The sequence below is a fragment of the Sceloporus occidentalis genome, unplaced genomic scaffold (assembly GCF_023333645.1).
Source record: "Sceloporus occidentalis isolate IW3139 unplaced genomic scaffold, rSceOcc1.0.p SCAF_2, whole genome shotgun sequence".
In the NCBI taxonomy this organism is placed as follows: Eukaryota; Metazoa; Chordata; class Lepidosauria; order Squamata; family Phrynosomatidae; genus Sceloporus; species Sceloporus occidentalis.
The window spans coordinates 49,426,910-49,442,303 of record NW_028316982.1 but is presented as its reverse complement, the minus strand read 5'-3'; the positions used below and the strand labels follow the sequence as shown (position 1 = coordinate 49,442,303).

The following is a 15,394-nucleotide window of genomic DNA, read 5'->3' as shown; positions in this document are numbered from 1 at the left end:
CAAACCTAGAAGATTTCTGTCCATTTGTTGTGTTCTGTCCTACAATCCTAAAGGTTTTTATCCTTTTTTAGGGGGCAAGCCATGTAATTCCTGGAGGTTCCCAGGGCATCAAATGGGAACCTGGACCCATTGTGCTCATCCAACCCTCCCCTAGAGAAGCAGCCATTGGGATTTTGTTACATCCACAGGCATGTAATGTGTGCACCATTTCCACTATGACAATTGTGGTGCTCATTGTGTGGCCTCAGGGTTGGACTTTCCGGTCTTTAAATTATTCTCATGCTACCTGTGAGCCAAATGCCGAGCTGTACAGCCTCAGAACAAGAGGATCATTTTCAGAATAGCCCTGAATGAAACCTTAATCCATTTCTCATGCTCTAGGGTAGTGATTCCCAAACTTTGGTCCTCTAGATATTTTTGATTTTGTCTCCCAGAATTCCTGACTGTTGGCCAAGCTGGTTGGGGCTTCTGGAGGACTATAGTTTGGGAATCACTGCTCTAGGACGTGCATTGGGCAGGTAGCTCTCAGGTGGCTCTCAGTCTCAGTCAGTTTCATAGCCAAGCAGAGATTGTACTAAGAGGGGAAAAAACTAATTCAGAATGGAATAAGTTGGAATTTATAATTTAAAAATGTAATTAGATGCTGAATTTCAGTTTCTTCATGTTATTGAACTTTATGGTTGCCAAGCAAGCTGAAGGTCACTGTAAATGCTACTGGCATTATTTTTTTTTCTTTGCTCACTGCAGGCCTGATGGATCTTCTGTCTGGACTCTTGCAGCCATTTCCAGAGGATCGCACAACATTAAAAGTAGTAGTAGAGCATCCTTGGGTGACGCAACCTGTGAACCTGGCCAGCTACACCTGGGAGAAAGTATTTGTCTCTGCTAAGTCAGGTAAGGTGCAGGGTTCGGAAAGGAACTTTCAAAACATTCCTTGAAATTCGAAATGAGTAAAGGATCCAAGGAACACTACTGTAAATTACTTCTCATTTGACATAGTTGGCTAAGGGAGCCTGGGCACAAGGGATATGCTAGTTTGTTTATTGGAAATACTGTTTATACTTGTATAAGTCTAGAAATTTTACTAAAAAAATTGACCCCAAAAACCTGAGTCGATTTATCTATGGGTCAATGTGAGCACTGTGCTTAAACTCTTATTTAAAAAAGGAACCATCCACTGGTAAAAGAAAAGAGTGTCATCATCTGTCCTGGAAGCTCTGATCCCTCTTTGCTCTCTCATCCTTCCATTTTTTAGTATGAGCACAAACAGTTATGCCTGCTGGAATTGTGTATCTTCTTTGGCATTGTTTTTGTTTATTTCTTTAGATTCTTTGTTACATGCCCTTAGGTTTTACCTTAGACACATCCATGGGTCATATCAAAATCAAACATTTTGGGTCCAAAACCAGCTCTTGACTTATACTTGAGGTTGCCTTATAGTCAAGCATATACAGTAGATTTATATGGCTGCTGTACATGCCTACCCATAATTCATGTCTACCCATAAGTCATAAATCTTACTGTTCTGTGAAATCTAATTTTCTTAACATATACAGGCTGTTGCTGCTTTTGGAAATATGCAGTTGTTGTTGAGAAATATTGGTGGCTCAGGTTTAATAATGCTATATTTTTCTTTTCTTTTTTTTTTTAAATTTCTCAGAAGGTACCCATTTCAAAATTTACTCTACTGGCTGCAGTCATGGTGGTATCTGGGCAGCCCCAAGTCTGGAGAGTGAGCAGAGCTTTAATGATGATCTCTGCAGTTATGAACTGGCTAATCCCCAGCACACAAGAACTGCTGCTTCTTCAGAGCAAGAACCATCAACCTCTCTCCAGTGTCGGGACTAGTGAAGTCTGTACTCTGAACATCACCTTGCTCTTCCTTAGTTGCTAAGAAAAAATTGCCACAAGGATATGAATTCTCTCTCCTTAAGTCTTGTGGATTAGTGGGATCATGCAAATCAATCTACTTGCTGTGAGCACCTCTCACACAGGCTTCCTGGACATATCAGCATCTCATTTTCGTGGTGCTTATGCTCTAAACCAATACATTAAATTATATGACAGGCATGCCATATAAAATCTAGGAACCAACAATGGGATGAAAAACCCATACATTGATTTTTTGATAGTAGGACATCTGGCACTCCTGAAGACTAGGTGCAGGCGTTCATAATGGATAGAGCAGGCAACCACTCTCCTGTGTCTTTGGCATGCATTGCTAGTGAGCAGGCCCATTCTTTCTAACTTGGTTGTAATTACTGTTTGCAAGAGAAGCCTTAGTTGCCAAAGTGGTTTAAATTGCTGAACTGATAGGAATGATCTTTAGACTTTAGATGTTTGACAGAAACATATTTTTTAGTGCATTCTTACTAGCATACCAGAGCATCATTTGTGCATGTGCTCCATTTGAGATAACTGATAATGTAAATTAACTACATTAGTGAAGCTGCTAGCTGACTGGGTTGCCCCTAGGAAGAGTTTCTGATGGTCACAAATTCTGACTACCTCCTGTTGCAAGTGATCATCTTGCCATTTAAGGCTGATTCATATTCCAAGCCAAGGAGATGATCATCTTGAGCCTACAATACTCATTACTGTGACATCTTGGTATAGTTGTGGTACTGAGAAGTCCACTTATTGGAGGTGTCATTTTGCAGTTGATAGATTTATTCCTTGCTTATTAAGAAAAAGAAAGTATTTCTCATGTTTTATTTAGCTATTGTACTTTAAAGTGAATGCCTTTTTTGTCCCCAAAGATCCCTAATCAGATAATTATAACTGTAAGTTAACTGTTTGAAGAATCTGACTCTGTTGAAAGAAGCAGATGTTGGAAAGTTCAAATTCAGTTAATTTGATACATCTCTCCCAAATAATTTTATATAAGTTTCTTTGGAAGATATATAAAATTTTAAACTTTATGACAGCAATACCTATTTTTATAAATGTGCAAACTATGTTTTATAAGTCACTTTTGAATTGTTTTTGAAATGGTACGGTATTGTTTTTTCAACTGATTTATACTTTAGCACAACACAATCATTTTTCAATACCACTGTTATGAATAACAGGAAGGATTCTGTAAAAGATCAGTATGCTTGTACTGGATTTTAAAGGTGCAGATGCTTCAGTAATATCTCTTCAAATTATTCTTTATGAAATATATTTTACTGTTTTTTATTTTTCTAGAATCCAATCCTTCCTGCCTTCCATTTCTTGAAGGAAAATATTTTTCTGTATTGAAGAAAATATTTGAAAGAGCCATTAGTTTTCTCTCTCTCTCTCTCTCTAAGTGTAAAAACCATGTAGAATGTTGTTTGATTAGTACACTTATTTAAAATGTGCACCCACTTCAGTACTTCGGTTTCTGTTCTAAGGGTCAGTTTATATTAGGAAAAAAATGTCTACTAATGATTACCCATAATGTTAGAGACATGTTTTCTGGGAAATTACTGAAGCAAGTTTGGATGCTACTCCTGTTTCTAGGTATTGCTCCACTGGAGCAAACCTATCTTTGTCTTACCATGATTTGTTGAATGTCTTTAAACTGAATAAGCAAGCCAGCTCTTGGGACTTCATTTTATACTCTAGTGTGTATTTTAAAATATGGTAACTTTTCTGAACATAAAGGTTGTTTTTTATTCCTGTGCACTCTAGTTGTACCAAAGGAATACTAAATGTTCATATCTTAACGTGTGTCCATACATATGTGTCTTAATATGTGTCCATACATATTATCTTGCTGCCAACAACTGTGATTGTCTTGCTACTTTTTGTACCATAATCCTTTTTGCTTTACAAACTTCCCATTACAATCTGATCAGGAGGTTAAAAGTGCTGTATTGTGTTTTAAATTTTCCCTTTTTCCGAATGACATCAAGCTAGGTTATATAATCTTAGGGATGGAAGAGATCTCCAAAGCCCATCCAGAACAACCCCTGCCTTGCAGGAACACAGAATCAAAGCCTCTGTTTAAAAACCTCCACAGAAGGAGACTGTGAGAAACAGAAGGTTAACACACCAAACTCTTTTCCAGGACAAAATGATGAAGCAAGCCAAATTCCCAGAAGCTTAGGTTTATTTAAGTCTGCAGACTTGGATGAAACAGAAAAAAAAAAAACCCACGAGGCACACTGGTCATGAATTTCAGACACTATTTATCCCTTTCCCTGGCTGCATTTTCCTACTTCACTCCCCATTGGCTGGGCCATGAGATGTACAAACTTTCAGAGCCACCTTCTGTCCCCCCCCCCCTTCTACATACATCCCACGACCATTAAAAGCTGTCAGTTAATATTCATTAACCTATTACACATACACAGTTGGACATAAAAAGTGCTGGGGTTTTGAATTTCAGTTGATTCATAAGTAGGGTTGCCATAAGTCAGGACCTCCAAACCGGGACAAATGTAGGACAACATTTTCAAATGTAGGACACTTTTTTAAAATGGAGGACACGAAGAAAATTGATTTTTTAAAAATGTTAATATAAATGCATGTTTCTTAGGCATGATCAAAATGGAGGAGGACAAGCCTAGACGGAGGACGCAGGCTCCTCTGTGGGGCTTGTGTGGTTAGCCCAGGCCTGTCCTCCGAGGCCACTCTCCTCTTCCCAGACCTCCCCTTTCCTCCAAAGGGCTCTTTGGAGCTCTTTGAAGGGAAGGGAAGGGAAGGGAGGCAGGAAAGGAGAGGAGAGACCTGGGCACTAGCCCAGTCCTGCTCTTCCCAGACCTCCCCTTTCCTCCAAAGGGCTCTTTGGAGCCCTTTGAAGGGAAGGGAAGGGAGCAGGGAAGGTGAGGACTCGGCGGCTGCAGAGGACAGCTCCAGGCCTCTCCTTGGCAGCTTCATTTTCCTCAGGCCAAAGGGAGAAGCCTGACCCAAGCAGGGAAGGTAAGTAGGGAACTAGGGAGGGAGGGAGGGAGGGAGGAGGCAAGGCGAGGGACTTTTGTCCCCAATCCGACGTCCCATGCTTCTTCACCGGGACTCTACTGTACACAGAAAGTGCACTTTGGGGGGGGGGGACCTTTGAAAATGGTCCTGTTTCCTCCTCCTCCTCCTCCTTGCCATGCACTAAGAAAGGGCACTTTTCCCTCCCCCGGCTGGCCCAAAGTCTCCCTCCTCCTCCTCCAAGGGCCCACCTCCTCCTTGAGGCTGGCCAATGGCAGAGTGGGGCTGGAAACAGCTCCGCCCCAGCTGCTCTGCCATTGGCCAGCCAGCCTCAAGGGGATGAGTGTTCCCTTTAGGCGCGATGGCTGCCGGCCGGGGTCCAACCCGGGATTTAGAGTGAACCGGACCGTGACCATGCCAGTACGGCAAAACCGTTACAATCACGGGCGCAGCCGCGTTATGGCATCCCTATTCATAAGTGTTCTTTTGTGCTACAAATCTCTTTGCTTCCTATCTATCTCTTCTCTGCAAATGCTGTACTGTCTTCTTGGAAGTTTTCAGCCCAGCAAAGTTGTTACAATTTAGTGCCAGCTTTTCAATAACTACTTCTTTGTTTTAAGCTTAAAAAAAGCAATTACGCTGATCCTGCAGTTAATCTCATTAGTATAGCTAAATTTTGAAATGCCAAGATTTTCTAGCTGTTTGGCTGAAGCAAAAACTCTCTATCTCGCAGTGACTTCACCACACTTTGAGGGAGTGTGTTCCAGAAATTCTTCCTAATGTTGAGGTGGAATCTCTTTTCCTGTGCTTTGAACCCGTTGCTCCAGGTCCTGTTCTCTAGACATACAGAAAACAAACTTCCTCCATTTTCAGTATTTAAACAGGGCTATCATACATAACCTTAACCATTTCTCCCTGCTAAACACCCAGATCCCTAAGTCAAGGGTAATGTGTCTGTTCCTTTATCTTTGCCTCTGTGCTTTAACTTGAGTTAAGCTAACTGGCCCAAGAAAGGGCACTTGCATGGGAGAATGAATAAAAAGAGGGTCAGAAAGGTCACATCTGTGACTATTGAGAAGGTCATATCTAGCAAGACGAGAACAAAAAGAAAGGATCAAGGTAATGCCTGCAGGAAAAGGATATCAAGAAGTGTTGTTTAATATAATCTGAAATTATTTTTTATCATATTTCAGAGAAAGCATTTTTTGATTGCATCTTATTTCTGCTTTCTGTAGCTTCTCTTCAAAAAGGGCAAGAAATGTTGGCTTGATGCTGTGAGGGAGTGTTACCTATACGCTTTTGGGTGGTTTACCATTGTATGCCAGGGAACAGCATCAGAAGAGGAGGGAAACGCCTTCTGTTTTGCTCTCATTAGAAAAAAAATGTTTTCACTTGTTTTTATTTACATATTTTAAAACACTGAGCTCTGCTGAAGTCTTTCACCACAAAGATAGGAAGATGGGATGGAAAGATTTGAAGGCAGTGGCCCCTTCTCTTGAAAATAAGTTCAGGAGTTTTCTTTTCTGGCCTTATAGGGTGCATATCCTAATGCTAGTTGGTTTTTTTGTTTTCAAGAACAGAAATGTAATGGTAAGTATTGAATCTTCATCTCATGCTCATGTTTCTTGTATAGCTAAACAGGGATGTGAACCCAGTTCTCTCTGATGCCTATTGACATTACCTTTTTTGTATATAAACCTATACTAGAAGCGTCCTCACAAAAATCTGATTTTTCACAGTGATTCCAGCATAAAGCCAAACATCCCTTATTTGTTAAAGCTGTGCTTTGAGTCTTTATTGTGGGCACCACAATTCAAAAAGGATGTTGACAAGCTAATGTCCAGAGGAGGGTGGTTAAAATGGTGAAAGGTCAGAAAACCATGCCTTAGAAGGAGTGGTTTAGAGACCTAGGTATATTTAGCCTGGAGAAGAAATGGTTAAGAGGTGACATGATGTCAGAAGATTTTTGTATTCTCTTTCCCTCTCCTTAGATAGGGATTTCCTGCATGCAGATTCTTCTCAAACTAACCATGTTATTTAGGTCACTCCCCCTTTGGGACTAACAGACTCAATGATTTTCTCAATTGCATGTTTTCCATCTTTCTTTTCCATCAACTTCCTTTGAAAGATGGTGAGATAAAATTTTCTTTTTACCTGAAGTATTCACTAGCTAGCTTAGGATACAACCTTTATGTAAATATAGATTAAAGCCATTAGTAAGTTTTTGTTTTGAACTACAAGCTACTTGTGTTGTTTTTGAAGTCGGAGCCCGTATAGACAGGCCAAAATAAAGTTGCTTCGGGTCATTTTGGAGATATGCTGTTTAAATTATGCATGCGTCTTAAGAGGCCACAATTCATGCCAAAGCCACACTCCAGTCCTAAGGACTGGACTGCAGCTTTAGCACTGCTTCTGGCCTCTTGAAGATGTGTGTGTCATTTTAACAGCATACCTTCAAAGTGACCAGAAGCAGCTTTAGTTTGGCCTGTGTACAGGCCCTCAGTCATGGTTCTTAGGGAAGCGTAGTTAGACAAAGGCACATTTTAAAGCTAGACAATAACAGGCTTGGCTTTGATATTTTTGATATTTTATTATTTTTGTGTTCTTACTGAAGGCTGAAGCCTTAGGAAACTTAAATTACCCTATGCATGATAGCTGTGTTTAAATATTTGAAAGGATGTCATATTAAGGATACAGCAAACTTGTTTTCTTGCTAGTTCAGTGTGTGTTTCCAATGGCTAGCAATTGCTTCTTGGCTAAAATGAATTGTCCGTTGAGCACCCAAAAGCAGTACTACTCATAGTAATGCTCCTGGATCGGTGTGGTCCCTGAGCCATTGGCTGTTGGTCCCTGGCAAATTTCTAGGAAAGAAAAGAAACGATTGTACTCAGTAAGCAAAAATGTGCTGGTTTGTGGCACATTGTGAAAAAGCAATTGCCAGCCTTCTAGATCAGTCAGCTTTAGAAGCACTGCATTTTCAGTTTGTGAGCCTTTCCAGGTAATTGGTTTACAAAAGCGTAAATATACATATATTGTAGGCACTCTATGCCTCCCCAATAGCAATAGATGTACTGAGAAGAATGTGCAACATGGGCTGCACCTGTACTGCAGAAACAATCCGTTTTGACACCACTTTAACTACCATGGTGCCACAACAGACTACAGTTCCCAGAATCCCATAGCATTGAGCCAGTGCAGTTAAAGTGACTTCAAAGCGGATTATTCCTGCAGTGCGGGTGCAACCATTCATATCACACTACACTGTTAAAGCGCTATGATTCTGCTTTAGCGGCTAAGGCTGCCTCCTGTGGAATCCTGGGATTTGCAGTTTAGGGAGGGGCATTTACAATCCTCAGACAGAGGGCTCTTGGGCCTCAATGAAATACAAACCCTGGAATTCCACAGGAGGCAGCCACAGCAGTTAAAAATGGGACCATAGCACTATAACAGTGTAGTGTGATGTTAGAAATTAGACAGTGATCACAGCACTGTAACAGTGTGTAGTAGATATTATGGCATACTTTTTATGGACATGGTTTGTTGTTGTGTTCCTTAAGAGTTGTGTGGCAACCCTAAGGTGAACCTACCATGGGATTTTTGTAGCAAATTTTCTTCAGAAGGTGTTTGCGGTTGTCTTCCTCTGGGGCTGAGAGAATATGAGTTGACCAAGGTGGGTTTCTGTGGCTGAGCTGAGATTCGAATCCTGGTCTCCAGAGCCCTACTCCAATGCTCAACTGCACAACACTGGCTTGGTACACATGCCCACATCAATTTTTTAATTTATTTTTCCCCAGCATATAATATCCAAAAATGAGAGCATTTAAAAAGAGTCATAGAATCAAAGAGTTGGAAGAGAACACAAGGGCCATGCAGGAAATCTCAGCCAAAGCATACCCAAAATGGCCATCCAGCCTCTGCTTAAAGACCTCCAAGGAAGGAGACTCCACTACACTCTGAGGAAAGAGTGTGTTCCACTGTCGAACAGCCCTTACTCTCAGGAAGTTCCTCCTAATGTTGAGGTGGAATCTCTTTTCCTGTAGCTTGCATCCATTGTTCCGGGTCCTGTTCTCTGGAGCAGCAGAAAACAAGCTTCCTCCCTCCTCAATATGACATCCCTTCAAATATTTAAATAGAGCTATCATATCACCTCTTTACCTTCTCTTCTCCAGGCTAAACATCCCCAGCTCCCTAAGACGTTCCTCATAGGGCATGTTTTCCAGACCCTTCACCATTTTTGTCGCCCTCCTTTGGACACGCTCCAGTTTCTCAATGTCCTTTCTGAATTGTGGCGCCCAGAACTGGACACAATATTCTAGGTGGGGCCTGACCAGAGCAGAATATAGTGGCGCTATTACTTCCCTTGATCTAGACACTATACTTCTATTGATGCAGCCTAAAATAGCATTGGCCTTGTTAGCTGCCGCATCGCACTGTTCACTCATATTCAACTTGTGGTCTACTTGGACTCCTAGATCCCTTTCACACGTAGTTTCATTCAGCCAGGTGTCCCCCATCCTATATCTGTGCATTTCATTTTTCTGCCCTAAGTGCAGTACCTTACATTTCTCCATGTTAAAATTCATTTTGTTCGCTGTGGCCCAGCTTTCTAGTCTAATCAGGTCCTTTTGAATCTTGATCCTGTCCTCTGGGTATTAGCTACTCCTCCTAATTTGGTGTCATCTGCAAATGTCTTCTAAATACACATACTGTCTTTGCAAAGAACGGATCTGGAAACTATTGGATATGATGGCGCCTATGTCAACTTTTTAACAAGAACAAAAGCAAATCCTTTTAAAAGTCACTCCTTAAGAGTCTGGGGCTGCCATCCACGCTGCAGAAATAATCTGGTTTGATACCGCTTTAACTGCCAAGGGATTGTGGGGAGTGCAGTCTTGTGGCGGAGGGAGCTTTGCTCTTCAAGCAGTGGTCCCCCCAAACTGTGCCGGTTTAAGAGATTTTTTGGACTTCATCTCCCAGAAGCCTCAACCATGTTGGCCAATAGCCTAGGATTCTGGGAGATGGAGTCCAAAATTCCCTTAAAAGGGCACAGTTCAGTTCCGAGGGGGGCGTGGTTTCATGGCGGAACCTTGCTTCCTGCTTCCGGTGGAAGCAGTGTGCGGGAGCGTTTTCCTTTCTCCCTCTGCTTCCGTCGCCACCGCCGCCATTTTTCTCTCGGGCGGAAGTGGGGTCTCTCAGGATGGCACTGGGGCGAGGAGGGTTAGGGCAGGTGAGTGAGAGCCAGCCCTGGATGGATGCCAGACGCCCCTCGGGACTCTCCAGGCTGCAGAAACAACCCATGTTCACACTGCTTTAACTGCCCTGGCTCAGTGTTAGGGCATCCTGGGAGTTGTAGTTTATTGTGGCACCAGAGCTCTTTCTGACAGAGAAGGCTCAATGCATCACAAAACTACAAATCCCAAAGTTCCATAGCACTGAGCCATGGCTGGATGCTGGACTCCCAAGTCACTGCAGAAACAATCCAGTTTGAGACCGCTTTAACTGCCCTGGCTCAGTGCTAGAGAATCCTGGGAGTTGTAGTTTGCTGTGGCACCAGAGCGCTCTCTCTCTCTCTCTCTCTGACAGAAAAGGCTCAATGCCTCACAGAACTACAATTCCCAGAATTCCCTAGCACCGTGGTTTTGTTTTTAAAGTGTTTTAAACAATTTAATTTTTTTCAAGCTGTATTTTAACCTTTGAATAAGCTGTCTATTAAAATATCTGTACTGTATCTATTTATATTGTAATAATTCAATTACATTTTCATGTACCACTTCTGTATGTTTTTTAACTATACAGTGGACCCTTGTTATACGCTGGGGTTTGGTTCCAAGATCCCCCGTGTATAACAAAATCCGTGTATGCTCAAGTCCCATTAAGTATAATGACATAGCAAAATGGTGTCCCTAATAAAAAATGGAACATCAAGGTAAATTTATACATTTTTGGAACATTTTCAAACCATGTATGCTTGAATACGTGTATAAAAAATCCATGTATAAGAAGGGCCGACTGTACTGCACTTTTAATGTTAATAGAGTCCCAATTCTGGGAAAAGAGCAGGATGCAAACAAATATGATGAGGATGAGCCATCAATGCTGGACTCCCAAAGCCACATCCGCACTGCAAAAGTAATGCAGTTTGAGACCACTTTAATTGCCATGACTCGCTGCTGTGGCATCCTGGGAATCATTTTGTTGTGGCACCAGAGCTCTTTGAAAGAGAAGGGTAATTGACTCACAAAACTACAGATCCCAAAATTCCATAGCAATGAGCCACAGCTGGACACTATAGTCCCAAGGCTGCACCCGCGCTTTGGAAATAATCCATTTTGACACCGCTTTAACTGCTATGGCTCAATGCTATGGAATCCTTGGAATTGTAGTTCATCGTGCAGTTAAATAAAGTGGGTTATTTATGTCTATTTGCAGATTTTAAAGAAGAGTTGCCTTCCTGCGGTCTGTCATTATGTCCAGTCATCTCTAAAAGCAGCGCATGTTGAGTTTCTGTGCTCCTTTCAGTCCTTGGGATTCTACAGACTGACTAGGACCAACTCTACTGAACAAAGCGAAGCAAGCTTTCCCCTTCATAGCTCCAAAGCAGACAGCACCAAAGGCTCCGAGAAGCCCCTGAAAACTCCCACTATTTCTCCTGTGGATCATGAGAGATCAGCTGATCTGGATTGCTCCAAGCTAGGGAAAGTAGCAGATTCATTCTTGGACATGGGTCTCAGTCCTGCTCAGGTTACCCACTTGTTCAGCTTGCAGCCCAAACTGCCACCACAACCCAGATTGATGGTAGTTTCAGAGCTGCTCCTCCTGGGTTTAAGCACCGAAGCCACACTGAGCACCCTACAGAAGAACCCTGAATTGCTAAGAATGCCAGCAAAACATCTGAGGGACCGTGCAAATCTTTTGAGGAGGCTTGGCTTTCAGGAAGGTAGTGTTTTCTTTGTGTTGTGGAGTTACTGTATGTATTGAATGGTGTTCCAGAGCCATAGTGGATTGTTGAGACCCAATTTGCTTGGATTATGGGAGCATAAACTTCCATTGTTCAGCTGGACATTAATGTGAAATGTAGAAGAGAAAAGTGCTCTCTAGGAAAGGGTTCTGATCAGTGATAGCAAATCACACCAGCTTCACGCTTCAGTTTTTAAAATTCAAGCCACTGAATAAATCACAGAGGTTGGATGGCCTTTCAAAGAAGGGATGGATCCTATTTTGAAGATTAGTCCCCCCCCCCCCACTCCTTTGAGGAATAGTCAAATGGAAATTTGTCTAAATGTTGCTGTGAAACATGGAAGGATTAAAGATAGAAATTGAAATAATGAAATGGATTAGTGAAGATGCTTGCCAATGAAATCCTTGCTGGACACCCATGGACCAAGTTGAAATTTTCTTTGTATTTCACACTTTTTTCTAGTGCTCTAAATTATTTCTGTGTGAAGATAATAAGTATTCCTTTCTGTTACTATTCCTTTTTCCTTCCCCTCCCTCCGATCCTTGAGTGCAGTTACTTAAGAACATTGTCACTGTCCTATTAGTCCTTTTCATTTGCTCCACAATGTTTTCCCTTTATTTCTCCATTGCTTGTTGTATATTGAAGGCACACACACATGAGCATACAGAGACAAATATACAAATAAGGGACAATACATACAACTGCAATGATGAAAATGTGTTAACAGGCAGGATTTAAATGCAATTAGGTAAATAAACTTGAAATAGGCTTGAAATAGTTAATAATTCCTTATGGTGATATCATAAAAAAACTACCATCTCTTGAACAAGAGCACTAACATACTCATTATATTCCTTGGGATGTGTGGATTTGGTGGTGAATTTTTAATTCTGCACATCTCTCAGAATGAAGAGCAGACTACATCAGCACTATTGTGGCTTCTGGGGAAAAGAACTATACCAATGTTATATGTATGTCCTCATATTTTACAGGTGGGCTCAACCATGTGGCACTCTGTTTTCCAAGTATCTTCTCATTGCCGCAAAAAAGGATTGAAGCTCTAGAACGTCTCCTCAGAGAAAAATGCCTCTTCACAGTGGACCAAGTGTCAACAATTCTGCAGACATGCCCAAATATGCTGCTAGAGGAGCTAAATGATGTGGAATACAAATTCCAGGTAAAGCATGTTGTGCAATGTTTTTTAAAAGTTATTTTGCTAATGTTATTTAAAAGTATAAATATAAAAGTTATTTTCCCATAATGGATTAGATAGCTTTGGTCAGCTCATATTTTTGAGAGTAGACCACATTTTCAGGACTTGGACAAACTACTTGTTTCACAGGGCATTTTGATAACTTCTCCCCCACGCCTAGAACTTAATTGTGCTTTAAAAACATCTTAAAACGAACTCACTCATTTCCAAATACGAACAGAGAAAAACTTTGAATTTATCCTTTGAATTTCCTTTGCCACCTAAGACCTACCTTTTCATTTAAGAGAGGCTAGAAGTTCATATCTTTTTAAAAAGTGAGACCTGCATGCTGATGGCTCCACTAATGAATTTCTCCATAAATCACTAATGCTTTCTTTGATGTGTCCTATTTGTTGTCTAGTTCTCTGAAAGAGGCAGAAGAACATCGAGGCTTTCAAAATAACCAGTTTGCCAAGATGGCTATTCTGTCTCTACTATATTGCCATAACTATTTCTATATAGCATTAAGGACTTCAGATGCTTTTCCAGCTTTACGAATGAAAGCATATCTACTTTATTTAAATCCAGTAGCCCTGATGTTGTCATGTGACCTGTTTAACATGATAGCAATGTTGCTGAGGCAAAAGCAAAGAAGAGTATGGAAATGCAGATGAAGATCCCGAAGTATAATTCATATATCATCTGCCTTTGGCCCACTATTCAATATTGCATTAAGAGCAATTACACCCACTGACATGAGTGGGATTGAGTATGCTTAAAAGTGTTGTGTCTTTGGCACATAATATTGATAATAGTTTATTAAAGAATTGGTTTTTTCTGCTTGATAGTTTTGATATTTAGAATCTCTCTTCTCTCCATCCCCCAGTTTGCATATTTTAGGATGGGAGTTAAACATAGAGAAATAGTGAAATCTAGTTTCTTCCAAGCAAAGCTTACTGAAATAAGGAACCGGTTCATCTTCTTGGAGCGCTTGGGACTCTATCAAACTCCTGACAAGAAAGGACAAACTCAGATTGTCAATCCCAAACTGAAAAACATAATCAGGGCTTCTGAAAATGACTTTGTGACTAAAATAGCCTACTCTACAATTGAGGAATATGAGATATTTAAGAAATTACTGGCCCGTGAAGAAGAGCAGAAGTGGGAAGACGAAGAGGCAGTGAAAAATGAACGATCAGATTTGGAGAATGAGGATGAAGGGTTTGATATGAATCAGGACATGAAATAAAGATTCTTGTGTGTTGTATTATACAATCTGTTTGAGTTTATAATTGCTTTATTTGGGAATGAATGTGTGAAACATGGAAAGGAAGAAAAGAAGGTGGTCATTATTGGTTCCACAGAAGATGTAAGTTTGGAGTTAAAACCTGGCTACAATATACAGTGTCTGTATAGAAGTAATAAAACCAGGAATGTTTGGTTGTTCTTTTTTGCATTTACACCTTAAAAACTACAAAAATATTTGTTTCAAAATTCTTTCCTTAAGAAATAAGGGGGGATAGTTTTGACTAAAATACTTCCAGAAGTAAACTGTGGTTAAGTTTCTAGCATTCATTAGTGAGTAATTTTAAACATTTGCAAAATTTAAGGTGGATGACTAGCAATACAAAGTCTTCTGCCCCAAATGATCTTGAGTCATCATGTTTTGTTTGTCTCATTACGTAGCAGGAAATCATCCGTTCATTTCTGTGTTTAAATCTTTTGACCCAGTTTTACTGTTGTCAGAACCAACACAAGCTTTTTCTTTTAAGTCTTGTGGAGGGTACACATGAGTCATGGAATAAACAACCTGTGCCTTGAGATGAGTTGTCAAGGAAGATGATATATACGTTGTGATGGAGCTTTCAGATCAGAGATGTTAGCTGTTACAAGTTTTGTCAAGGACAGAATAGTCAAGGATTTATAGGAGAATATGTGGCCAGTGTGATGTGGTTTGAGCATTGGACTATGACTGTAAATTAGCTTTTGAATCCCCATTCAACTATAGAAAACCCACTGGGTGACCTTCCTCTCTGTTTCAGAGGAAAGCAAAGGCTAACCCATTCTGAAAAAATCTTGCCAAAAACCCCCATGTACATTCACATTAGGGTTGTCATGTTGGAAACAATTGGAAGACATACAATAATGGGGACTGAGGTGAAGCTCCAAAATAGCAATAAGCTCTGTTGTTGGGGCACACACAGCTTTTATTGATAGCTGGAGGCTAAAAAGTGGTTAAATAAAAGAATATTGAATGATCTATACTGGATAAGACTAAAGACCTCTTTAGTCAGTCTTTTTTTTTTTACATTGGCAATTAATTGCGTCCTATAATCTGGGTGTTCCAGCATGAAACT

General features: G+C 40.7%; 2 protein-coding genes across 3 annotated transcripts in view; both read left to right on the top strand.

Moving 5' to 3' along the window:
• The window catches only part of PASK (PAS domain containing serine/threonine kinase), a 38,914-nt gene extending 35,155 nt beyond the window's left edge, over positions 1-3,759 (top strand). For both annotated transcript variants that reach the window (XM_089509302.1, XM_089509300.1), the window contains 2 exons: positions 748-894; positions 1,661-3,759. In XM_089509302.1, the coding sequence (XP_089365428.1) occupies positions 748-894; positions 1,661-1,848 (335 nt within the window). In that variant the 3' untranslated portion in view covers positions 1,849-3,759. The remainder of the gene's footprint in view (positions 1-747; positions 895-1,660) is intronic.
• A 6,285-nt stretch (positions 3,760-10,044) lies between these two features.
• Positions 10,045-14,312, top strand: MTERF4 (mitochondrial transcription termination factor 4). The gene is made up of 4 exons (XM_089509303.1): positions 10,045-10,114; positions 11,317-11,824; positions 12,838-13,022; positions 13,924-14,312. The coding sequence occupies exons 1-4, from the start codon at positions 10,085-10,087 to the stop codon at positions 14,284-14,286; spliced, it is 1,086 nt and encodes a 361-aa protein (XP_089365429.1). The 5' UTR covers positions 10,045-10,084; the 3' UTR covers positions 14,287-14,312.
• The last annotated feature ends 1,082 nt before the right edge of the window (positions 14,313-15,394 follow it).